This window comes from Anopheles coustani, chromosome 2 (genome assembly GCF_943734705.1).
Source record: "Anopheles coustani chromosome 2, idAnoCousDA_361_x.2, whole genome shotgun sequence".
Taxonomy (NCBI): domain Eukaryota; kingdom Metazoa; phylum Arthropoda; class Insecta; order Diptera; family Culicidae; genus Anopheles; species Anopheles coustani.
The window spans coordinates 60,226,601-60,252,744 of NC_071289.1; the positions used below are offsets into that span (position 1 = coordinate 60,226,601).

At 43.3% G+C, this 26,144-nt stretch overlaps 1 protein-coding gene across 1 annotated transcript in view; it reads left to right on the top strand.

Moving 5' to 3' along the window:
- The first annotated feature begins 2,952 nt into the window (after positions 1-2,952).
- The window catches only part of LOC131264743 (bromodomain-containing protein DDB_G0280777), a 43,396-nt gene continuing 20,204 nt past the window's right edge, over positions 2,953-26,144 (top strand). The window contains exon 1 of the mRNA XM_058267013.1: positions 2,953-3,219. Within this exon, the coding sequence (XP_058122996.1) occupies positions 2,953-3,219 (267 nt within the window). The remainder of the gene's footprint in view (positions 3,220-26,144) is intronic.

Sequence of the window (26,144 nt, forward strand, 5' to 3'; positions counted from 1 at the left end):
TGCGGTCATAATTCCTGCAACAACTTAGTAGGATGCATATTTTAGGACGCTACGTTTGGCGTCGAAGCGGCGTCTGGTTTCCGTCAAAGCCGGTTGAAAATGTAGGCCATTCTTTCGTTCTGTTTCGTGTGATACCACTTTTTTCCTATTCCTACATGTCATTGAAATTATAGTTTATACAGCTCACACCAACCAAACTTCACAATTATTTTTATGTGTGTACATACAATGAGAAATAAAAACACCAAAAATGTCATTCCAATGAAAATGTAACGGATGAAAATTAAAAATATTTTCTTTCCAACGTATACCATAAAATAAGAGTAATAAAATTTTCATTACTCTGGGTGCTTAATTGCTTATTTATGAAAATTCAGCAATCAACTAGTTAGCCATTTTTCTCAGTGCCTTAATAAGCTGCTTTCCATCCCTGATGAACGCCAGGTGTTCGTGCATAATGGATATTTTCAAGTTTGATCACGCAATAGTTTTAAGTTAAACAAACGAGGCCCTGTCGTTGTACGTTGTGTCGTTTGTGGTAGTGGTTTGTTTTAAATTTTTTTTTTTGCAGTGCACAGATTGGTTGATTAATAGTTCAGTCTCGACAATTAGATTTCAAAAGTAGAAGTATGCAAAGCTACACTATTTATGGATGGTTTTCTATAAAAAAATCTAATAATAGTTCTAAAATTAAATATATGCCAGCTTTCAAGTTTTGTTTCAAAGAAAGGAATATTCAAATTAGTGAAAAAACACCCGTGCAAATTTGATGTGAGAACAAAAAAAACTACAAAGCACCAGGCGTCTCCATGACCAGATTCATCTATGAAGGAACAAAATTAACTAACATTTGACTAAATGTGCGTCAGTATATTAAAAAGGTATCTAGATCTCTGCTACCCAAAACCAGTTTCATAAAAAAACATAAAACGGTCCAGATTTGTAGACTGATTACTAATTATTATCATCACTGGCGCTATTAAATTTGATGAGCTTAAGCCCGTGGCTTTGAGCTGTCGAGAGTCTGTTCAACTAGATCAGCAAATGGACGATTAATTACTAGCTAAATCCCCTCGAGAAGCTCATCACACTGTAGTCCAAAACCGGTGGCAAAGTAGGCTAGTGGGTATCATTAGCACCGCCGTTTGAAGCACTTCGCTGCTGGGCTGGATATAAAATTGATGAAGTTTATTACTCAAAATGACAATTCATCAAGTGAAACTTACTTTGATACCCAAAACCAACTTATATTCTCAACGAGAAAATATGAAGTGACAAAAACCAACCACAATGAAACTAATTTCATTTTGCTGTTAAAATATACTCGTCTGTCTGTGAATTTCCTCAAATGAGTCATTTACAGCGTTCGAGCGTACGGAAACAAGCTCACAGAAGAGTCTTCAAGAACAATTATCAAAAAAAAACTACCTCTCTTTGCCTCTGGCTGCTAAAAGAAGAAACCACCAGTGAGTTGAGTAAAAGTCCAAAAGTCATAACTCGAAAGAAAACGAACGGTCTGTGAATGGGGAAAAAAGCATGCCCAACTCCAAACTCTAACTCCCTCCCCCGAAGGCGTACCGAAAACGGCTGACGCGAGCTGGTGAATGATCGTATCGCTTGAATGAAGGCTTACGGCAACAAAGGCCAGTGTTAAAAGGGAACGGAACTTTCAAAGGCGGGCGCACAACTTCGTACAGCAAATTAAGTTTTTCAAAACTTGTTATAGAAAGTGTCTGTTTTAATTAAAATCTTGTGAACCATCGCCCGAGACATGAAGTGGACTTTGGCCCACCACGACTTCGGGGTCTCCCGCAACTCGACGCTCGCGAGTCCAGCAAACCCGGTCCCCGGCAGAGGGCGTCAGCAGATGACAGTGGGAAAAGCAATTCACGATTGAAATGCCAGTAAAAACAAACACACATTCGTAGAGGCGGGTATGAGTGGGTGTAGGCACACTCAAAAAGATCCCATCGCGGGAATTCCTGGGGTAGGGATGTGAGCCATGCGAATATATCTTTTATCAGACGAACTGATTGTTGAGAAGATTTCTTTTTTGTCACCGCTCTCTTTCCGTTGCGTGTCCACAAAGCATTATAGGCGAGTATAAGCGGGAACTTAGGGGTTTATATAAAAGGATCTATTTTTTTTATAATTTTTCAAACAAACTTCTCGGACCAACCCTAACGCATTGTCAAGGGAACGGGATAAGCCCCGGGAGTTAGTGGACGATCTAGCGAGCCGCTCATCTCTGAGGCAAAAAGATAACATAAAGAAAAGCAGAGGCACCAGCACATATCAGATGAAGAGTCTTTCACTCAAATCCCATTTATCTACCGGCTGAAGTAGGACATCGCAGCGCAAGGCACGGACTGTTTCGTTCTTCGCAGGGTGGCCAGAAATGGGGTTTCGGCCGGATGGGAAATCCACAAGATAATTCTCGTACTTTCCACGCGACTTGCTCACTCGGACAAACGCAAACAGTCGCTCCCGGGGCAGGGACACCGCCCAAACGGGTGGGTAGGTGAGGTAAGGATGATCAGCTACAGACAGAGATGAATCGCAAAAGTTCACGCTGAAGTTGAGGGTGAAAAATATAAAATATAAACCAGCGTGCGCTGACATGGACACTATTTCTAGCAACGCACCCCGCGCGTGGGTGTGCTCGGTCGACGGGTGTGGGTGTGTCTGCAGCGGAAGCTGGTGTACGGAAGGAAAAAGAACCCATGCAACTCGAGATGAATCGTTGTAGCAATTTAATTATTTTGTCCTACTCCTCCGAACGTCTTCCAACGTCGGTCGTGTTTTCCGCAACAAGAGAAAAACTATACAAACTCGACTGAATTCATAAACTCACACGTACTTTACCCGGATGTGTTTCTTTCTTTGTTTCTGTTCGCATGTTCGCTGATGTTTCGGTTGTCCCTGCGCCCTGGATCGCCCCATGCCCTGCGAATGCCTCCGGAAACGGCAGGTTTGAAGCGCGTCGCTTGGCCTCCACCAGCCGACGTCGGTGAGTACGAAGTGCATCCATCACAGCAGCAGCAGCAGATCCCGGTGCAGCAGCAGCAGCAGCAGCAGCAGTACCAACTGCCGCCCCAGCAACTGTACCAACAACCAGCTCCTCAGCAGCAGCAACCGCATCCAACTTATCAGCAGACCAACTTCCAGCAGCAGCAGCACCCTCACCAACCGGTTGAAAGGATTATTCCTATTCAGAGGGTGAGTTGTTTCTTGAGGGAATTGCAGTGGGCGTATGAGGATTGAAAAATGCTAAATTTATGCACCGGATAAAGGGCTTTGGACGAGGCAGGATTATCTCATCCAAATTGTTGAAAACAAGCAATCCACAAACACATACCTGGGAATGGTGATTAAGGAAGATGAGCAAAGATTTTTCGCGAACATGAATTGTTGTTATTAATGTCTTCCTAATGAAACACATGACATGCACTATCCGAGAATAACTTTTATTTAGTTTTATATGGATGTTTAGTGTACGCTTGAACTACAAACCATTCCAACTATTTGGTTTGAGAACTGTCGGTGATTCCAACTTTTTTGCACAGAATACTTGAAGACTAAAACTCAGCATATTTATCGTCGAACCAAACATATAAACTTCTGTTTTCATTTCACGCCAAATGGAGCTTAAAGGTATTGCACACAATATTAACTATTAAAGAGTAAAAGTCAAACGTTTTATTCGAAATCAACTGTTCAAATTCAAACTGAAATTCTACTATTTCAATTTATTATTAAATTTCGTAAACTTCTTTATTGAAATCAATTTTTATAATCTGTATTTTGTAAAAATATTACTGAGTTTTAATTTGTATAATTACCAAGATATATTATGTAGCATTAGAGAATTAAACAACCCATGATGCCCAAGATTTTTCTTTTTTCTTATCAGGATAATCAATGATGTTTTTGCAAAAATAACTTTTTTGCAAAAATAACTTATTGTCATATTATATCAAATCTTGTGCTGGTTTTTTCGAGTTAAAATTAAATTGCTCCTTTTAAATTTGATTTTAATACACACAACCATAATTTCAACCAATTGACGATCGTTACTTTGATTTATTTTTCAACATTCGATACAACTTTCTCCATCCTCGTTGTTGGGAGTTTTAATCCAACTTGAATGTTGGATATTATGCAGCTTCACCAAGTAGGGGAAAGTGTTAAAACATATTAGCATTACGATATTGTACATGATAAGAGATGTCGCAATGCATCAAAACATAGTCCGCTACTCTTTATAGATGGAAGAGTGAAGCATGTTTTATCGTAGGCCACAAGTTTTTACCTTTACAACGTGAAATAGGGAGTGGGAAATATCTAATGATTGAAAATAAATACAACAAAATAATTTTGCCGTCAAATTACCTATTCAACAAATCTATGATATATTGCAAAACTGTCACTAGGAATGACAAGCTAGCCAATAATCCTTTCACCATCTACCTTATGCCAATGAATATTCTTCTCTCGCCAAGTTATGTCTACCCTCAGCTAATCTCAAAACTGTCTCAGAATTTACATTCGACTCGAGTCACTTAGCTCGATGTCGATCCGCTGGCAAAAAGTCAAAAGATTATTCACACGTCACGTGGGAAACAGTAAAATTTGATGCTGTTTCGGTTAACATAAGTAGTTTGCACGTTTCAATTTGCTTTTCCTTGGTTTATTTTTGGCTTTCTTGGGATATGAGGATTAAACGGAGGATTTAACATACATCTATACAATGTCAAGAGTAGTATACGACATCGAAAATTCGTATTCTATTCTAAGACGCTAGGGTATTGGAACATTATATTTAACTCGTCACCCAGAGCCAAACTATTCCCCGTTTTCAAACGGTTAGTGACACTCGTTCAATTATTTGACGGCGTGCCATTTTTTCTGTCAACAAAAATTTTTAGCTTTCCCCATCAGCCTCCGCCCTCCTTCGTTATTTTATGTTTCATTCTTTCTTGTTCGTTCATTTGAAGGATTATTTTTCTACTCACCATAACAGATTTAACGTTGTCAGACAAGAGCTAGGTTGGCCGAAATGTATAATGCGGTACAAACACCCGGAACCCGGAACAAATGGAAGCCCTCATTTCGCTAGACATCCACCCAACGTGTGTGTACTCTGCCCTCGTTCGTGAGTGTCGTGCCGTCTACGATATCCTTTTTATCCCCTACTTGACGAACAAATTGACAGCTGTCGCTCGTTTCGGTACGCCTGTCATTTTCATGCATTTCCCAACCGGGCGGCAGGTTGCTACACTTTGCCGGCAAAACCATTTCTTCTGCGAAAACGTTCGGGGTAGAAGGAAAAAACCGGGTGTCACAAAACCCTCCCAGAATGCATTAATGAATTATCATAAATTGGAATCACTTTGTGCAAGGGAAAGAATTATTTAATTACCGTCATGAAGACGTCTTGCATATTATTGGTTAAAAGCCGACTCCCTTTTTTCCCCGACTTTTCGCCAAACTTTTTTCGCTGCTAGTTGGGAGCAACAAATGGCTTTTTAATATTGCTTCGAAAATAGTTTTCTATTGACACGTGGTGCCCTTCAGCGCACGAGCGTTTTATTCCTAACAAATCATGCACCAACAGAATGCAAGCGTTGGGCCGCAAGCTCGAAAGGCTCAAAAAGGTCACGTTTCGCTTAAAATGTGCAAATGATTGTGAAAACTTTCACGCCCGATTTCCCCATTTCGACTCTACCGAAGTGCTGCCCCACAGTGTGCCCTAATTGGCCACCAAACATCGCCAGCCGTGATGATGGTGATGACGATGATGATGATGATGATGATGAGGCCCAACCCCCGCTGCAACGAAGGCGGGTAGTTAGTGTGACGTAAATCATTTGCATCGCCATGCAGCTGTGCCATCGCTGGCGCTAATTTACCATCGAGAAAATTGCATTCAACCGAAACAGCGAAGGCAAGCCAAAAAAAAATGGCAGACTTCCCGGTCATTCGACCATCTATAACCTTTTTTGCCCCCCACCTACCAGAGCCTGGTGCAGGACCGAATGGTAATCTTTTCACGCTTTCCAGTGCCACTCTCACTGAACCCCGTACACAGGGAGAGAAATCGCGTGAGTGGAAAAAAACCAGAAAAAACACTGGTTGTTCGACATGAGCGAAAAAATGGCCGCTGCCGGCGAACGGCCAGCGGGACGGGCCCTCCGCTGCACTGGTGGAAATGCAAATTTGATGCATAAAGTGCACATCAAAAGTTTGCCGCACAATGCAATCCGGAAATGGTTGTGCCTTCTGGCCGTGGCGCGGTACGGAGGGCATGGATTTTGTAGTGATGCTGCAATCGAGTGACAGGTCCATGCATGCTGCAAAAACACGTACCCGAAGTGCACGTTAAGTGGGCATGGAGTGGGATTTAATGCAAGTAATAGAGGATAAACGCGATCGTGCAAAAATGTAAGAGGGACAAAAAATTATATTGCGTTAAACTAGTAGGAAAAAATGTTCGCTGCCGAAAAAGACACGAGTATTTTTGGAACAGAAATTGAATTAAGTTAATTATGCTTTTAAACCAATCGAGTTCTCTATGTAACAAAAAAAATTGGAATCATCACTTTCCATCTTGCTTTACTAGGCTCACTAAATTTGAATTAATTAAAGTTTTATTTCGATCCGATGGTACGAGAACTAACGATTTTTATCCTGTTGTAAACAGCAAAGGGAAAGCAACGTTCAGCGATTTTTATTTATGACAAATAAGATCATTTTATAGCTTACAAAATTGATTTTAATACTTTCACAGATTTTCCCGAGTCTTAGAAACAAAGCGTTTACTGTATTTCTGTTCACTATACAACGTTGGTGGTTTTAGGAGATGCTATTTCGAAACACGTCAATTTTTTAATTATTTAAACATTCTTATATGCTAGGAATAATAGAAATACAATAATTGTCATTTTTTTGGGTCAAAACAAACGAAGCAATTTTTTTGCGAAATGAACTTCAAAACAATCAAGTTGATTATCAATAGCGATTGTTTTACTGAATTAAAAATTATCAAGATTATATGTTTTTCCATTTTCCTCGAAAACAAAATAAGAAACTACAAAACATCCAAAACTTGTTCTTGCTGCCGGGGAATAATTCTCTTCCGATTGCCATGCCACTAAAGTGGTGCCCTGTCCTTTTGATGATGCAGCGTTTAACGAAAGAGACCACCGTGAACAAAACAAAAGCCACGGTACGAAGAAGCAAAGACCAGTTGGCCATGGAAATTTGAACACGCCAGCCGATATCTGCGGTCCTTGAGCGGGTGGAAAACTTACACTGTCATTTCGCGGAATAAGAAAATTGGAAACGTTAACATTACCCGGCAAATAAAAAGGACACTCCACTCCCACTTGCCGACCTTATTTTTGGTGGTTTGCTTCGGACTGTGCTTCGTTTTTCTATCTGCAGCGGGCAAATCTCGCTGGGAAACGCACAAAAACCGTACCGTATTATGGTTCGGAAGAAATAAGCGGAAATGAAAAAGTGATGCCTATCGCATGCTATTTTATTACGCGATTCACTCCATTATAATTAATATTTTAATTGCAATAATTACGTTTTCCGCCAGCAAAGACGAGAGTGGCAGGGTAAATGGCAAAGTCAAGGGTGGATCCAAATGGAGATTTTTAATAAGGGTTTGCTGGCGCAAATGAAGTCACATTCCCAAACCCTCTCAGCGAAGAATTAAATATATTCAAATGTAAACGCTCATACTTAAACAAAATAGAGTTTAAATTTATTTTTTAAACACTAATTTTGGTAAACACAAATACTTTAGGCACTGTTAGATAGGCAACGTTTTATTTCCCGCCACTTTTTAGAGTACATGCATCATATCCATTTCCTCAAAGTACTCCGCGGCCGATGAAAATGATGGCGCTGGTTTAATTTTTCTTTTCATAACACAAATCCAGCCCTTCACACCAACAGGTACAGGAAACCATGCGTCACCATCACACGGTTGATGAATATTCTGCGGTATTGGCACGGTGATTTTATGGTACATGGAGTGCTTCATAAAATTTATTATCGGATCAAACTAAAACCCCAGGCGTAAAGCGCACACACAACAAGAAACAAAAGAACGCAGCACGACCATTTTTCACCTTCGCTCCTTGCATCCGTGGTGATGACCCCGACCGGTCACTTGGGCGTATAATAAATTGGCTATCCGATCCGGGATGGAATAAAATCAAAAGAATATTCGATCCCCGACGGTGGACACGTGCGGCTTGACTTGATGGTGAGAATATTTTAAAGAGGGCTCCGTTTTTATTTTTCCCCTCAGCCGTTTTATGTGCACCAAACCATGCTGAGCCACCGAAGATTGCATTATTTCCATGTTTTAAGTGCGGAACACTGCTCAGCAGTCAGCAAGGTGAATGGTCGGCGGCGGGCTTTCCGATCGATTAAGAGCAAACGTTTTTTCCTTCGTTTTGCTCCTCGCCTGACGCTCGCCGTAAAAATGGTGCCCTTCCTTGGTCTTTATGTCGCTGCGGCAACCGTTAAGCCAACCGGGATCGGTCATCTCTTGAGATTTGCCGCTACGCTAACGATGCGCGCTCGGAAAAAGGTTATGATCATCGGTCGCCATTATGATCTCCGGTCGATTGTTTTCCAAAAGGCCCCACCAAAGGGGAGTTAGGTGCCGGGGCGACAATGGGATGGGAAGGGGTGGTGAGAAATAAATAGAAACACAGACAAGTGTCGTGCACCAGCACATTGCACGGTAGTTTGTCATTAATGCATCACTAACGAACAGTCAGCACAAATGCATCAATACCGGGAAACGGATGCGCTCGCTCTCCGGTGATGTTTTTAGAGGATCTATCCGTTCTTTTTTCCCTTTCCACCAACCACCACCCATCCCTTCCCCAGGTGTGGTGTTGCACCACAATGTGAGGTAAAAAAGTGAGCACCGGCATGAAACTGCGAAGACCACAGCAAGTTCTACACCTTGGAGTGCTTTGTTGGTACGCTCGCGCTCCTCCCTAGCAACGGGGGGGGGGGGGGGGGGGGTTGCCGTGAGCCAGGGAAAACCCGGGCACGAGCAGACGGCGAAGGTGGGGAAAAATAAACAGGTGCAATCTGGGGATGTGGTATGCGAAAATTTATGGTGCTTTGCGATTTATGGCGTGAAACAAAAATTTATGGACGACGTCGACGCCGCCTGGCGAACACACTTTCGAGCGCGAACGACTCCGGATCGCCCAAACGCCAAAAAACAATACACACAACTCAACGACCGCGAACCGCTCATGTCGTTACGGGTGTCTGTGTGTGTGTGTGTGCGTGTGTTTAGGATGGTGGAGTTTTTGCTGCTTCTTTTGCGAACAACACTAGGTGCTAGAAATCAATGTATTGGAAGGTTGGAAGTTTATCGTCAACCGTCACACACAGGAAAACTTGTCATGCAAGAACAACCGCATGCACACCTGAGCGTGGGAGGGGAGGTGCAGGGGGGAGAAGGACCAGGTCAACATAACCTCACAAACGGCCAGGACGCTCCTATTCGGCGCCCACCTTCCTCGGCACTTCCTTAGCCAAATAGATTCCAGTAGTTTGCGAACTGCATCGCTCCGATGTCGCCTTCGAGGCATTTGATAACGGTGTGTGACAGTGTATGTGTGTGTGTGTGTGTATATGCGAGTGGGTACTTCAAATTGAACATTTCAGCGAGTCTACGTGCTCGTCACGTAGTGCTTCGCGGTGCCCCACGGCGGCTGGCCCGGGCATCATAGCAATAACATTTTCCGACGAACGATCCGGAAAAGCGCCCCGGCGAGAGAGTTCTGCATTCGGCGGGCTCGGCACGGGAGCAGATCACAACGCGGGTCGCGTCGCTTGTGTCATCACTGCCCACCGCCCTTGCCCCACCCGACCGTAGACATGGACCGATCCGGGCGATGGTATTATTTGAACACCAACAAGCTACGTGACATGTCGCTAGCTCCGTTTCCCGCCCAGTCCAACGCGACCGGGACTGGCTACCGGGTACGACCAGGAAACGTACCACTATTGCAGTGTGTTTTCCATCGAATGCAACACTCGGGTCGTGTAGTGGTGGTGTGCAGAGGACGTCAAACTCCACTGGGAGATCTCCCGTCATCGTCCAGGTGACGTTGGTCTGCGAACGAGCTCGTCTCGAACGTTTGTTTTCTCCTTTTGGACGGACCAACGAGGTTGGCTGATTTGATCTAAACATCAATGTTGCGCTCCGGGTTCAAATGGCCCCGGGTCTGTAGCGGATGAGTACAAATAGATGATGTCCAGCGAGACATTGTCTTTTAATCACTCTGCACTGTACCATCGTGATGCAACTCTTCGAATCAATAAATAAATTCTGTCAATTAGTTCTGAATATAGAAGGCGATTCCGAAAAAGGATACTTTCTCCCATTCTATTTCCATCTGCAAAAAAAGCAGAAAGATTACTTTGTAAAGATCAACATGCATTTGCTCCCAAAGGGAATTGATTTCATTATGATATTTTTTTTATCAGCTTCAATAGAAAACTTCGAAAATAACCAGCAATATTCACACATAGTTCCATGTTCTCAACTTGAACAAATCCAACAAAGCTATCAATCTGAAAAGTAATCTCTTCAAATTTGGCAAATTTTCAACACAACCATTTCGTTGTTCAAATATTTTATCTATTCACAAATTTTCCAGAGCATAAAATGAATCATGTGTGAATTTATAGTTCAAAAACTTAATTCGACTCTATCTTAACTTATTTTTCACATTTTTGAAAATCTATTGAGCCAAAGTTCGAATTCAAAATAATATTTAATTAACGAGAACACTGTCTTTAATGTACATATTTCCTTTAATTTTCTTTTAGTCAGTGACAGATAAATTATGTTTTCATCAATAATTTTTTTTTTGCACATTGTCTTACATTAAAAAACTAATCCGATTGGATTGTAAAACTTGATTGTCCTTTCGGAGTCTATTGGATAGATAAAAATAACACCTATAGATAGTTAAAAGAGGCTTTCGTTTCATTCAATACGAGTAATAATAAATAAGTTGCCCAATATTCTTGCACCTTATTCAATGTTAAATTGCTCCGTGCAGTAACGAACTGAAGAACTAGTGACACAGTTCGCGTTAACTTCTTCTGCATAAAGGATCCTTTGACCTGGCACTCTTCCAGTTCTCTTCTCCTCCGATCATGAGCCCCATACGATGTCCAATTGTCTTTAACTAACAGACTAAATGGAAACTTTTGCCAGCGAAAACTTTAATACCACTCCATTCTGGTGCCACACCCCCTCAAACAGACCGTATCCGGTTCCGGCGAAAACGAAACACAAAGTTTGCCGCAAAGCCCGGAAAAGTACACCCGAAACAATATCATTTTCGCTCCGGAAAAGTTCGACAATATTTTTCTGTCGGCCGCATACACATCCGTCCCAGCGTTTTCCGGGCAGGATATACACCTGCGCAACGGTGCGCGGGCCTTCGTTCCTTGCGTGGCGGGCGAAGGCATTTCGTAAGCAGAAGCCTCGAAAGAAGAACAACAGAAATACGGTGCCAGCACGTGAGCACACATTTTTCGCATGATTTATGAGCTGCACACATGTGCCAATACTGAATTATATAAGTGTGTCGGTGCGTTGGTAGGTGGGCAAAAACCATCCCCGCCCACGTGAGGGAGAAATATTCCAACCACCGATGGTCGTCGGATGGCCGAACCGACAAACAAACCTTACGTACGTTTTCCTTCCGGACATACCGAGACGGCGCGTTGCGGTGAACAAATGATAGCTGAAACCATAAACTGTATTTCACTTACCGGCTAGAGAAGGTAGGAAATTGGCTGCTTGCGTCGCGGGTTATTTTTTCCGAAGGCAAATTTTCAAAGACTCCATGGAAAACGAAAATACTATACCAAGAAAACGGTTCCCAGCAACTTTTGTGAAATCAAATAACCAATACGAATGTTGAAATTTGAAATGAATTGGAAAAACACGATTTTCCAAGAAACAAACAGATGCAAAGTTAAGAATTTATTGCTCAGCTGCAACAAACCGTTCGTTTCGGATGAAGATGTTGAAATGTTCATGCACGTGCAAAAGTTTCCCCATACATTAGCCACAATAATGCAGCCTCCACTGCCATTGTTTCACTTCAGTGCGGGAAATAATCACCTTTTCCGATGACCCATGACCATTTTGGCTGAAGAAAAAATCCTCATTTCCCAAGCAAGAATTCTGAGGTAAGCCAAAAATAAACCAAATTTCCTACACCCCAGAAACACATCATCCCGTTAAAGGACCCAAAAATAGCATAAATACGTCGTCAAACTCGTACATGGCCTCATGTGGCCATTTGTCAACTTCAGGCTTTCCCGCAGGATGTCTTTGCAGTGAAGTAAAGTCTTTCGCGTGAAGTAAAATAAAAGTGGCAAGTCCAGGGGAAAAGGAAGGGAAAATAATATAAATTTCATCACGCGCGCCATCGCACATTTTTTCCCTCCCCGAAACATATTTCAAACGTGTTAGCGTGTCACCTTGCCGATGGACAGGTGCGCTATTTGTGGGTGCGCGTTATTATTGTACAAGTCATACCGCCCAGCCGAAGGAAAGATTCTCGGTGGTGTAGGTTGATGTGTTTCTTCCAAAACGTACGCTGCGACATATGCGTACGTACGGCGGAGTATTAATGTAGCCCCTCAGCCTCGGAACGACATTCCTCATCAACGTGAAGCGCTTCAAACGTCTCTGGGGCCGGTGAGCGTCATGCGGAGAAATTAACAGCTCAGGATCGCCCTTCCACCAACGATCCAAAGAAAAGGAATTATGTGCCCCGAAATTCTTCCATACACTGTCGTTTGAGGTTTTTTTCTTAAATATGCCTCCCAAAAGAAGCAGCACTTTCCTGGTAAATTCTTTCCACCAAAAACGTCGATGTTTCCCAGAACGCATGTACGTGGGAGGGAAAAGTTGAGGAGGCGAATTAACAACATATGAAAAAAAAAATTACACGTCCCAGTTAGCCAGGAACATACCTCAAAACTCTCCATCCTGTTACATACCCCACATTCCCTTTCGTCGCACCGCTCGTGCTGGTTATTTATGGTTATTTGTGTGATGAGCAATTCTCACGGCTCGTACTCCATTTTTCCCTGTTCAAATTTTCCTCTTCAAGCAGCGCAGGTGTTGAGCGACATTGCGAGGTTTAACACTGTGTGCGTATGAAGGTGATTTGACGAAAAGATCACAAGGCCGCGCGCACCAGCCTCGTCTAGGATGCGTGGAAAAATGTCAACTTTCGCGAGACAAACTGTCGCTGGCACGCACGAAGCGCGTTCCACGGCAGGCACACACACACACACACATGCACACATGCACACATGCACCGTCAGAGATCATTAATGTTGCGAAAGTGCTATCGTGCGTGGGGTGCCACCAACCCACCCAAAGCGCGATGTTCATGAAAGAGCGAGCAGGAGAGACATTATTGGAGTGATAAATTGTTAGCTTCGGCAAACACTGGCGACTTACCTGTGGGGGGGGGGGGGGGCGTGCGGCTCCCAACAGCATCACCATGGTCAGTCACGGCCACCCACCAGTGTGTGTGTGTGAGTGTGTGCTTGCACAAATGAACCACAAAACCTCCATCACCATGATCAAACGGTTTTGCAACCGTCCCATGGCGTCGCATTTCCCCGATTCGACATTCCACTCCGATGGCCGCTGGATTAGGAGCAGGTGTGGGTACAGTATTGAAGGTGCCCCTCTCCCTCCGATGTTGCGATCGTTCACATCAAACCGCAAAACACCTCCCCAACCAAGCTGCTCCAGGAGGGGGGCAAATGTGCGAGCAGGATCCGCCACCGGAATCCTTTGGCGTGGTAGCGTTAACGAATCCGGCGCCCCGGTAGTCGGTAATTAATTACCGTCGATGATTATTATTGACTGTTTGTGTGGTTTACGCAATTTGAACGCCTTCGTACGGTGCCTTCGACGTATGTGTGAACCACTTGCTAGGACCATTCGATTCGATTCGACGACGACGACAACGGCGACGATGGTGTTGCAGTGGCTAAAGGGCTGGACGTGGATGGACGTCCCGACCGATCGATGGTTCTCACGAGACCTGCCCGCACCGGCATAGCGGAAAGCGTTTGATTAAATACGGCAATTATGTTCCACTCAGCTTCTCCGGCTTCGGTTTTGTGTCGTAATTGCCTGTTCCGGTTAATGTTCCCGGGACAATTCTGGCCCACGCGCAGCCAGATTAGTTCGACCACGCGGTTCCGAACGAAAGCGGAGTTCTTTGAAGCCAGAATGGGTCATGGTTTTGGTGGTACGAGAAGTGTTTGTTTTTCAAACGAATTGCGTTGGAGCTCGTTACTGACAGATGGAAAAATTTACTACAAATCGGTTATGATTAAGTGCGACGATACGCATACTATTCTTAACCATTTGGTAGATCAATTATTCCCTTCAATTAGACACATTTCAATAACAGGTTGTAGAAGATCAGTTCAGCACAAACAATCGCGAAAGTCAACATAATAATAAATAAATTATGTAAGATTAGTGAAAAAAAGTGTAAGACTACGTATTTACAACTGTACATTGCTTTGGTTCCAAAAATAAAGTTTTGTTTTTACCACTTTTTTATTGGGTTGATTCAAGGTTTTAAGATTTCTTAACAAAAGGGACGAACGGAGTTGAAAAGCCGCAAAACTAAAGTAGTTGGATCAAACATGACTGTGGTCTTGCTTCAGAGCAGCTTATTTTTTTAACTTCCTCTTTTCTCCATTAGTTTAAACTACTTGTAAAAAATAGTAAGTTGTTTATCATTCGTGTTTCCTAAAACGGTTGCCAAAACAGGAAGACGCGGATCCTGACCGAGGTACCTCATTTACCCTTTTACTATGAAAATTATATTCTGTGGGTTTTTTTTTGTTTTTCGAGTTTCCTTATGTAACTGCATTCAATTTTAAATTTATTTTGGATTATGCGAAGCCATAGGTTGTTTTATGGCTCATAGCTCAGTATAAAAATGAATCTTGAGCATGAGTTTCAAGAAATTTAGGGACTTTTGAGGTTCTTATAACATTGTCTTTTGAACTGTATTGTCTTATGATGATATTTTTAAAACATAGACAAAGTGAAACGTTCGAACAAAAAATTGAATCAACTTAAAGTAACTGGATTACAACCTTTTAAGAATTGTACCGCAATGAATTGATATGACCTGTGTTAAAGGAATTGATGAATCCAATAAGAGTAATTTAGTTCATTGGGCCAGCAATAAAATGAACACTTTCAACTTCATATAACCGATTACTCCTCGAACAAACAGCAGCAATCAGCTGCAGCCCCTCAGTTCACCAATAATTTCACGGCTGAAGTACTTGCTTTTATGCAAATAGTCGAATGTAAATGGTAAACTGTTGACAGCGTTTTTAACTATCAAACATTGGTGGGCGCTGGGAGTGAACAGACCCTGAACAAGTGGTCAAAAAATACTCGTTCCTACGCCTCAACACACATACACTCCGCGGACGAACGGATGTAGCAAGTTTTTTTTCCCAACCGTGACGCATCGATAAAGCACGCACCATTCCAGGAGGAGGGGCACAATTTTTCAAGGCCGTGAGAACGCGGACATAACCACCACTTCTCCTGCGGTGATGGTGCGGGAATAAGGGCACACCGTAATCGAAAAGAAACTTCCCGCAGGTTGGCATTACCCTCCGGGCGTTTCGACCATTTTCATGCATCTGCGAGCACGCACATCGGTATCGGTGCTTTTTCGGTTGGTTTTGCTCAGGTTTTACATTTCATGATCCATGAAAAATGTGTGACTCCGGGCCCGCGCCGGATGCAGACCGGATGAGCGGTGAATACGAAATACACACGGCGTTCCACGCGCGGCGAGCGGACCCGAGACGCAGCGGAAGAAGAAATGGTCCGCTGGTTTGACTTCTGGTAGTGTTCAGACGGGCAGAAATCGAAACACATGCAACACATGCAATAAAAATCAACTGACAAACCACGAGTGGCCCGAAGGGCAGGACGGGCACCGACGCGAAGGCAGGACACGGGAAATCCCAGCCGTGGTTTTCTGACTTTTTCTTTTTTTTTTTGCTACATTGTATCCTTTTCTTCGCAGTACAACCCATTTCCGGTGCGGTTTGAATTTTTTGTGATTTTATTTTCGTTTATTTGCCCAACATGCTCATCCAGTCGCCGAAAGAGGTCAACGTGTAGTTTATTTTCCAGTGCAATTTTTTCCTCCTCCTCGAGGAGCTTGGCGCGGAATGATGTGTAAAATACAACAGTTTTCTGCACGTTCGAATGAAAGTATTGCTAAATATTTCATTCTCTGCCTTGTTATTCCGTTTATTGCATTCCACATGTCGTTTTGTTTGCTAAAATAATAAAACACGAGCCAGTTGAAGAACCTAGACTTGATGGGGATAAAATGTGTAAAACATTTGATTATCAGTTTTGTGATTTACCAAAAAGCCAGTATCCATAAAATCTTTCTTCTACCATTTTCACAATACCGATAGTTTTGCCTACTTTCGTCTTCGACAACATCGTATAAGGTACAATAATTTTATCATCACGCTAAGTATACACACTAATGTAAACGTAGCGACGTTCGTTCAATGTGCAAATGCTAAAAGGTTATTTCATCTTAGCCAAATTAATTAAAATCGCAAACATATATGGAGTGTAGCTTTACCTCACCAGTTAAGCTAGAAAGGATATTTTTCTTCTAGCAGGTAACAAATGAAAAACATTTTAAAAATAGTTCAAACAGCAGATATTAGTGCATCTTGAATAATTTGACACTTTTATAGTGCAATATTAATCGGAAGATCCGAACCATACTACAGCATGACATAATTGTGTTATTTGAGTGAAAATCTTCTCGGATGATGTCTCTCTTAACTTTGGTGTATTGCAGGCATCGCATATGTTTACTCTAACAAGCAAATATTGTTCTAGTGGAATGGACTTTTTTTATGTAAACACCCCCTGGCTTCTTCAAGAAGGGCCCCCATTGGCAGGTAAACGCACGCACATACAAACCAATGCAAAGTAAACTCGCAAAGCACCGCTTACTCGGAAGATTAGCCGGCGAGAGAAAAAGGTGAAATGATTCGAAACGAACCGAAATGTACACAGCATTGCACACTGCCACAGGCCATTGAATGGCGGCCTCGGGATGGTTCGTTGGAATGTTGACGATGCGCGTAAATGGCTCGCTTTTATTGACGCCAACGCGAACGGGCGTTCACGAGCGCCAACTGGCAGCATTGCGCTGTCCATTTGCACGTAAACTGAGATTTCATGGAGGAGTGTATTCTTTTATTCTTCTTCTCAATAGCCTCCTGAAGTGAAAATAGCACAGCGGTACTAGTTTTGCTCAACGAGCCTAAATTCACCATGGTTAGTGAAAATCATGGTACTGCTTACAAACGACCCTCTTTGCTTAGATGAACAGTAATATGTTCAAACAATCATACTTCATCCTCGCTGACAAAAAGTACTTCTACTACTTTCCTTCTGTCACTCTGTCACACTAATTCATATTAAGTTACAGTTCAATATCACTGAAACATACTTTTTCAGAATGTTCAACTCAGTTATAGTTTAAAGAAAAATTCAAGTTAAAAATAAATGGTAAGGCTGTATTTTGAGGACTGTTGGGACTAACATATGGACGATTTAAATAATTGTACGAACAAGTTTAATCTATTTTTTTGGATATATCAAATCTAATTGATTTTCAATAAACAACCTCTAATTTGGGGGCCATTTATACATTGTAAAGCTGTTTATTTGTCTGAAAAATATTGGACAGGCACGTTTTTTAGGTTTCGACATTAAAAAATTGTATGAGTTCTGCACGTGGTCCTTTAGCCTAAACATTAAACGACAAGAACCGTCCATTTTGGGTATATTTAAAAAAAAATTAACAACCACAACTCGCTTCATTTTGAACGATCTTTAAACGAACAATAGCTAAAAACCGATAAAGATGCTACCATTGTTCAAAATTGTTTCATGCAACGAAAAAAAATGCCGCTTTTAACTTAATTCCACCATTCAAAATTACTCCACCCGGGGTATCGCAAGGCACCATCGTTTTCCACCAGCAGCATGTTGGGGGATAATTATCCAACCTGCGATGTGCATATATTTCCTTTACATTCTTCTACTCTTGTTTTTCTCCGCACACTTTCCACCATTCGCGAGGGCCATGTCTTCTTCGCATTCTCAAGACGTTCTGCCCCATGTTTTTACTCACACACACACACACACACACAGACACAGACACGCACACTTAGCCGAGCAATTGTTTAATGTTGTAACAAATTTTACCCTCAATTTAACTAAGACACAACCGACAAAGCACCAAGGCGGTTTTTCTTTCCTGCCCGCTTTGCAAAACCGTTTCTTTTTTCCGACGTTCCACCAGCGAAAGCATCTTGTGGGAGATTTTGGATAATTTTCCCCTTCCCTGAGCTGAGGGAAGGGATCGGCACTGAGGGTTGGGAGTTTTGTAGCGGAAAAACAAAAACGCCATTTCGATGGAAGGTGACTGCGGGTATGTGTGTGTGGGGAGCGGATCGGACGCACAAAGTTTCACGTCAAAATTTGCTCCATTAGTCTTCCTCCAGCCGGCGCTTGGCCGCGTGCTTCTGGTCCCTTCTGGTTTTGAGGCCATCGGCGCGAAGGGACGCGATCGTGGATCGTTTCGTTCCCGTGGCGTTGTTGGGCAATAAAGAAGAATGTTTGCACTCGGTGTGCTGACTCTAACCGAACACCTTGTGCGGTAACGCGGAGAGGGAGGTTGAAGCTGGTTTGCTGATAAAGAAAAGCTCCGCCGTAGCCACGCCATCTTCCTTGCCGACACCTTCGCGGAGGTCGTAAATACTTTTGCTAGCTCGATTCAGAAATATTAATTACCCTGCTTGTTGTTGTCGTTCGCAACCGAGCTTTTTTTCGTTTCTTTGGTGTCGGTTGTTTTTCAATCTTTTTTATTAAGACATATTTTTTCTTCACCCACGGCATCTGTTGGCGTCTTTATTTCGAACTCAAACAAACTTTCACCCGAAAGGGCGCGTTCGAACAAATGAGCACAAAGTAAATACCAAAAAGCCGGCATCCAGACGCATGTCGATAGAAATTATCCAACCGGTTCAACCGGCACCCTTATGATCCGGCCGGAACATAGAGAACCCCGCGAAGCCGAACGAGCGGAAGCGGAAATAATGAATCCTCATAATTAACAGAATTGGCTCACATATTAAAAACTTTGCTCGCCTCGTGTAGCGTGTTGGATGGGGCCGAACGTAAGTTGAATGAAACAAACAAACATTACGCCAGCGAACTGGGCAAGGAAAACGCAACAAGAAGCCAATGAGCTGCTGCCGAAAGGGAAAAGGATTGCGAAACACCATAACCTTCCAGATACCGACCAGTTGTACACAAACTGTTACGGGCGAGAATGCGTTTCTCTTCCGCACGGCGAGGTTTGCAAAGTGTTTTTCATTTCCACGTGCTTTAATGTTTTCCTGAGCTGGAATACTCTGCCCGGTCTTTCCGCTGAACCGAAACACACGACGCGTAGGACGATTGGTATCATGTTCACCTCGGAGCATGAGGGAATGAGATAGACGGCATGTAAAAAATCGGACGCGAAGTAAAGTGAGGTAAACGAAAAACAAAAATAAAAAAATACATCGTAAAACGATAAAACCGTCCACCGTTTTGACGAACCAGCTCACTCCAGCAACGTTCAAAAGATCATACTAAAAGGGCACGAAAGGAGGGAAGAAAATGATCGATGAAAAACGTCCACCGGTGTTGGTGGAGAAAGAACGTGCAGAGGGCGAGCGATACGGTGATGCGCTTTTATTTCAAGCTTCGAAATTTTACACCCAGAGAAAGCAAAACTTTTTCCTTGCACAGGCGTTGGCGCGCGTGTAGCACCTCGGGGCTCGTGGGGTGCTGGAAGCCGGGAAAACTGGGATGGCTGTGTTTAAAAAGTGAAAATAAAACCAACGACGTCATGCGACCATCCGGGTGGCTCAACGAACTAAAGGTAGAGGAGGTAGAAACAAAACGAACGCAAAAACATACCAAGCAAACTAAAACATCCGTACCGAAGAGTTGTTGTTGGTGGTGGCAAAATTTCTTCCGCCCTGTGCGAGCCATCCGAACCCGGTCGCGTCCTGTGTTTTTATGACATTTATGTAGCCCTGATGGACGCAACAAGAATCACGGCAGCGAACCGCTTTTATGGAATCACCCGGCTGAGGGAAGGGTAAGCGGAATGATGCGGGTGGAAGTGAAAGCTACACGAAAAAGCCCCAATGTGAGACAATAGCCATTTATCATAACAGTTGGGGCCCGGTTTTGTGCGGGGGTTGTAAATTTGAGATGCTATGTTGAACAGATTTTTATCATTGCTCCGGTGCTGCGGGCGACGACCCCGAAGAAGGGCGGCCTTCGTGTGCGTTGCTTGGCGTTTCACTTTTATCCTCGCCAGCAAATATCGAAGCAAATTGTCTTCTCATATAGCATGGCCGTTTTTATGAGATTTACGAAACAACCTGGAAAACCCCATAAGTTTTTCTATGCTTAGGATAGCTCAAAGGTTTCTATGACCGAAAGCTATCTTATTACAGAATATCTAAAATTGCTAGATTTTACTCATTTGCTTGATAAAAAATCAAAACGATCTCATTTACATTTCATACAAGTTCATTCTGAAGGCTTTTTAAAGAGAAACTTTCCTAATATTGTTCCCGAAAAGCATCAGTTGAATATGTTATTTTTAGTGATTGGTATTTTTTCGACAGGATTAAACATTATTTTCACATTTATCTTATACAATATATGCGCTTAAAGGATTGCCATATCTTGGAAAAACTTGCCTTTTAAAAGTTGTTATGTTAAAAATATTATTTAGTTATCTTGTTTCTTTGGTTTCAAACCTTTTTACCAAATATTATTACAGAATCACGAAAAACGCCATGTGGGATGAACATATTTATGAAACTAACGCAGTTTTAAATTTCATAATAATGTTTCTCAAAATCGTACATTTCAGAATCAGATCCCACTATATTATCTATCAGATAACTACTTATCTTGCAAAAATTGGGGTCATCCGGAATTTTTTCCTTAAACTTAAACTTTAACTGCTCAGAAAAAACGCACAAATTTAAAGGCATGGGTTTGCGATTGTACACAAAAATATGAAGAGCGTAAACGTAGCACACAATGTATAAATAAAAATTAAAACAACTCATCCGACACATCAGCACATATTTTTACTCAAGCGTAATATACAAGGTAGAATCAAGCACCAAAGATAATCCCATCGATGTAAATTTTCATTTTATTTTTTCTTCTTCTCTTTTTTCCTAACCTTCTTACATCCGTTCGACAATTGTACGCATGTATCTCCATCTTCAAACCCCATTCCGAAACGATACCACTGCGCCACCTCTTCATCTCATTTTGGACTCGCTGTCATATGGCGGATGGTACTGAAACAATCATTTGCATCTCGGCTACATTTTGCAATAATCGCCCCTCCGTTTCCCTGCGTTCCGCGAATGGATCGCGTTGCACGACTCACGGGCGGTTCACGTCCCCATCCTAACAACTCCAATCGTTGGGATCTTCCCACTCCACCCCGGAATGCAACGACGTGTGCGCGGCGGTGTTTATGCAAAGTAGGCCACATCCATCCAATCGCCCTTGGCCACCCCGACCAAGTCGCCGGTTAATCAGCTGAAGTATCCGACTTACCCGGCTGCCGGTCCCGTCTCGCCGGGATCTCCGCAGTACGCCTCGGGACCGCCGCGCAACAGTCGCGGCTCCTGCACCGTTGCCTTCAGCGGCGGTCGGGCCGTGAAGCCGCAGCCGCACTACCAGCAGCAGCAGCAACAGCAGCAACCGTTCTACGGAGCGCAGCCGCCGCGCGGAGGCTACGGAAGTCCGGCTCCGAAGTCGCCCGGAATTCCGATCGCTTCGCCGCGCTCGCCCGGCTCCACGTTGAGCGCCAGCCCCCGTGGTTGGGCACACGTGGCCTCCCCGGTGCCGGTACAGCGTCCCTCTCCGCAGGCGCCATACTCATCCTCATCATCCACTTCACCCTTCCATCATCAACAACAGCAGCAGCCGCCGCAACAGTACCATCAGGGGTACGTTCCATCGGCTCAAGCCGGTCAAGGGCCGCAGGCCGGCTGGTACGGCGCGAGAAAGGTACATAACCACTGAACGCTAAGGGGTTGCTGAACGCTACCACTGCTCCTTGTCCTCGCAAATCATACCGCACACATGCCAACATCCGGTGGGTCCGCTGTACTGCTGTACGGTTTTCTTTTCTTAAAATTTGTGTTCTGTTTTGTGTTTGTTTTCCTTCCCTTGTATTTCTTCTTTTTTTTACAATGTGGTGTCAATTGTCCGTCCCCGTTTGAGTACTGAGTGTACACCTGCCAATTACACCGGGTCACAGATTGAAATTAAACTCTTAACAATTTTTTTCTTCATGTTGTTTCTTAGTCTTTCTTACATCACCATCTTCAGCCCATGAACCTGTTCGCTTTTTTCTCATCAAACTAGCTTTTAGCATCTCAAGCCTTTCTTACTACCATTAGTTTTATATTAAAAGTTTTTATGTAGTTTGGCGTGCATAACTTTATTGAAAATACTTTTTTTTACCTATTTCTAAATTTAGCAGATTTATGTTTAATGTTTTTTAAATGTATGTTTCGTGTAGCCCATGGCTATGGGAAATAAAAAAACGCGAAACCTTAATTGCACCGACCGCAAAAAAAACGAAAGTTTTGTTCAATTAGTTTTAAGACAATCAGAACTGCTTCTCTTAGCTATTTATATTTTATCCACTGAAACTGAAAAATCATATTCATAGACAAAATGGTCGAAACACATCGGACAAAAACATGGACACAATTAAAAACTATCTAATAAAGATGATGGAAATGGATGTTTCATTATCATCTGCAACAATACCACACCCATATTTAAACCAACATTATTACACACTTTCGCAAGCTTATCTGCACTATGGTGCAATAACCGCCGGTGGCAAATGACGGGGAACCGGTTGCTTTACATCCGTTGCGCACCCCGCATCGGCAGACACATTAACTTAACGCTCGCGTATGACACGATCCGTTGAGCCACTTTTGTCGTTGGAGCATAAACATCGCGGACAAACGCTGCAAACGGTTGGTTACACGGAAAATCGCACGCTTAACGCTGAAAGGTGCCAAACGGGTGCCAAACAAACCCACAAAACAAACGCACTAGAACGCTTCGTTCGCTATAGTCCTCATAGTTTGACGTGGTTCACACGCCGCCAACGATAAGCGCGCGCACATGTTGCGAATGAAAACATTATCAAGGTAAACACACTTCCACACACACATTCACACTAGTTTCTCCACGCTACAACTCTGTCTACCAGCGCCGGGGATGGCGCTTAGAAATTCTTATAGTGGGAACATATTTTCGCTTCTCCAAACAACAAAAAACCCCTCGCTCGCTCTAAAATATGTAGCGCGTCCTGTGGTGCAGTTTCACAGCCATGTCCCGGGAAACCACGATTCCTCGTACGGTTTAATGCGTTTTATGCGACACGGCCCCGTGTCCCCGGTTCTCCCTGTTCCACCAGCCCCGCCAACTTCCCGATGCACCGGACTACACTGTCGCTATTTTTCCGGGCCGGCCGCGAGCTGGATAAATTATGCCACCGAACCGGGCCGCGTGCGAACCTAACCTCACCCTGCGGCGTCCTCATCGGCCGGCGCGGAAAAGCGCATCCGGTGGTGACGTTTTTGTGACGCGCTTTGCTCCGACCAGCCGCACTGTTTATTCCGATAACGAGATGAAACAGTAACCTTCTGCGGAAGGGCCGAGCGGTGATTCGGTCGGTGCAACCGGTCACGAGAAAAACAAATATCAACTCTCCAACGGTTCCCGACCCGCAGCGATGGGGAACCTCTGCCGGCCGGGATGTTCGTTCGATTGCGCACTAATGACGCACTAATCCAACGACGACAAGCAGCACCGGTGCTGACCGGCGCCACCCACACGAAACCCTTTTTTCCTCCAGTTTCTTTGCGCGGCCGGATCTCGAACGTTTGCACTCACGGGGAATTACTGCGGACTCCACTCCAAGCGCCGGGCTTCATCTGGACCGTGGTAAAAGAGGGGCGAAGAATGAAGACCCGCAAACAATACGCTTCCCACGCTGAAGTTCAGCTTCATATCGAGTATTTATCAAGCATGAGCAAATAAACAAACGCTATCTCGCTTGGGCCGCCCTTCGAGAGGTCGTTCGTTTGCGGCCAAAGCAAACGCTCGAGCATGAAATCAATAGGCGTTTGCAATTGCGGAACAATGTTATGTTCCGAGTCGAGGGCCGATTGTTGCCCAACTCTACTTCTCACGGCGATTCCCTGGGCATCGCTTAGGGGCCGTCCCGCCGACAACAACATCATCGTCCTCGTCGTCGGGACCGTACGTGGTCGTTTTTCTTGCGCTGAACAAAAATGTTACCCCAAACCCTGTAGCTGCCTCCGGTGTTTGTTAATTAAACATCCGTCCGTCATGAGCGACGCTCGGAAGGCTGAAATATTGAAAAGACCCACCGAAGGCGACGAATGGAGTTTAGCAACTTTAATGATGCAACCATGTTTGAGCAACGTATTTTTTTTCCTTTCGGTTCGTATGTGCGGACTCCTCGGGTTGACCGCGGCATCGCTTTCCGGGGATCGCCACGCAAATGGAAAGAAAACTACCGGCCAAACTGTTTCGCTTATGGCCCGCGGTGTGACACATTGAAAAGAAAGTTGGCCGGAAAGTTTGCAGCCTCCGATATCGCAACACTGCGTTTCCTGCTTCCGTCAACTGGAGCCATTGCGTTCCGCTAGCGCACGTCACCGTGGACAACCGCAGACCATTAAAAAGGGGTACCCATTCCACCGCTGACCTTTGCGATTGACGGAGGAGCTTTTCGGGACGCAAGACCCAGTGGACTGCCAAGGGTACATTAAAATTGCAGTAACGATTTAACTATTCAAACATGCTGAGTGTAGTTTATAGTTTCTCATGAATTATTCATACCTGCGAGCAACGGGATCAGCTGCATCCAAATCTTATGGTATAAGGGTAGACGCGTTATTACATCGTGTATGATCGCAAACTCAGGATTTCGTGGAATATGTTTATTCAGACTGTTTAAAAAACCTGATAAAACTATTAAGGAAATCAAATCGGAACTGACTTGACAGTCATATGCAACAGAGAAAAGTACTATGCTTTAAAATAACCTATTGGTCATACTTTTCCCTCAAATCCATTGGAAGGGTGCATTGTTTCTTTGTTGTTATGTACTGTAATATTTGTACCTGAGCAACTATAGAAGCTTGAGCTTCTGAACTTAGTTTAAGCATAAACAACAACAAAGTTTAAGAAACAAAGCCTTCTCTGTGAAGCTCTTTCAAATTGGAAGCCCTAAAATCTGAGCTATGTCTACAAACTGAACATCAATTTTGAAAGCTATTAATAATTTATTTCATACTAGTTCATACATATTTTCTTAATTAAATTAGTGCATTTCGGAAAAATAAGAATTGTAATCAATTCAAATCCGAATCAATTCGATTGCTTTACATTGAGCTATGTAAAAAGAATTACCGGGTTTTTTTTCATTGTTTTAAAGTTAGTTCATAGTTAAACGTTCTCATCAAATCGAACTTGTCAATATGATCACTGACCATCGATATAAATGAAAAATGTCAAGTTAAGGATATGTATCCAGTACCGAGAAATCACGAAGATACAAATGTTGTAGAAACATTATCTTAAATAAAACTAACTGAAAATGAAAAACATCGAGCTATAGGGACAATGAAGAGAATTTAAAAAAAACATAAACGCTAAAAGATAGACAACAAATATACAAAAAAGTAGCATTTCACGGATTTGAAAAATCTTCAAAAATTACGCACTTATAGCGTGTTAAATGGGGCGGTAAAAACCCGCTAAAAGTTAAAGTAGTTAAACCTCCAATCCA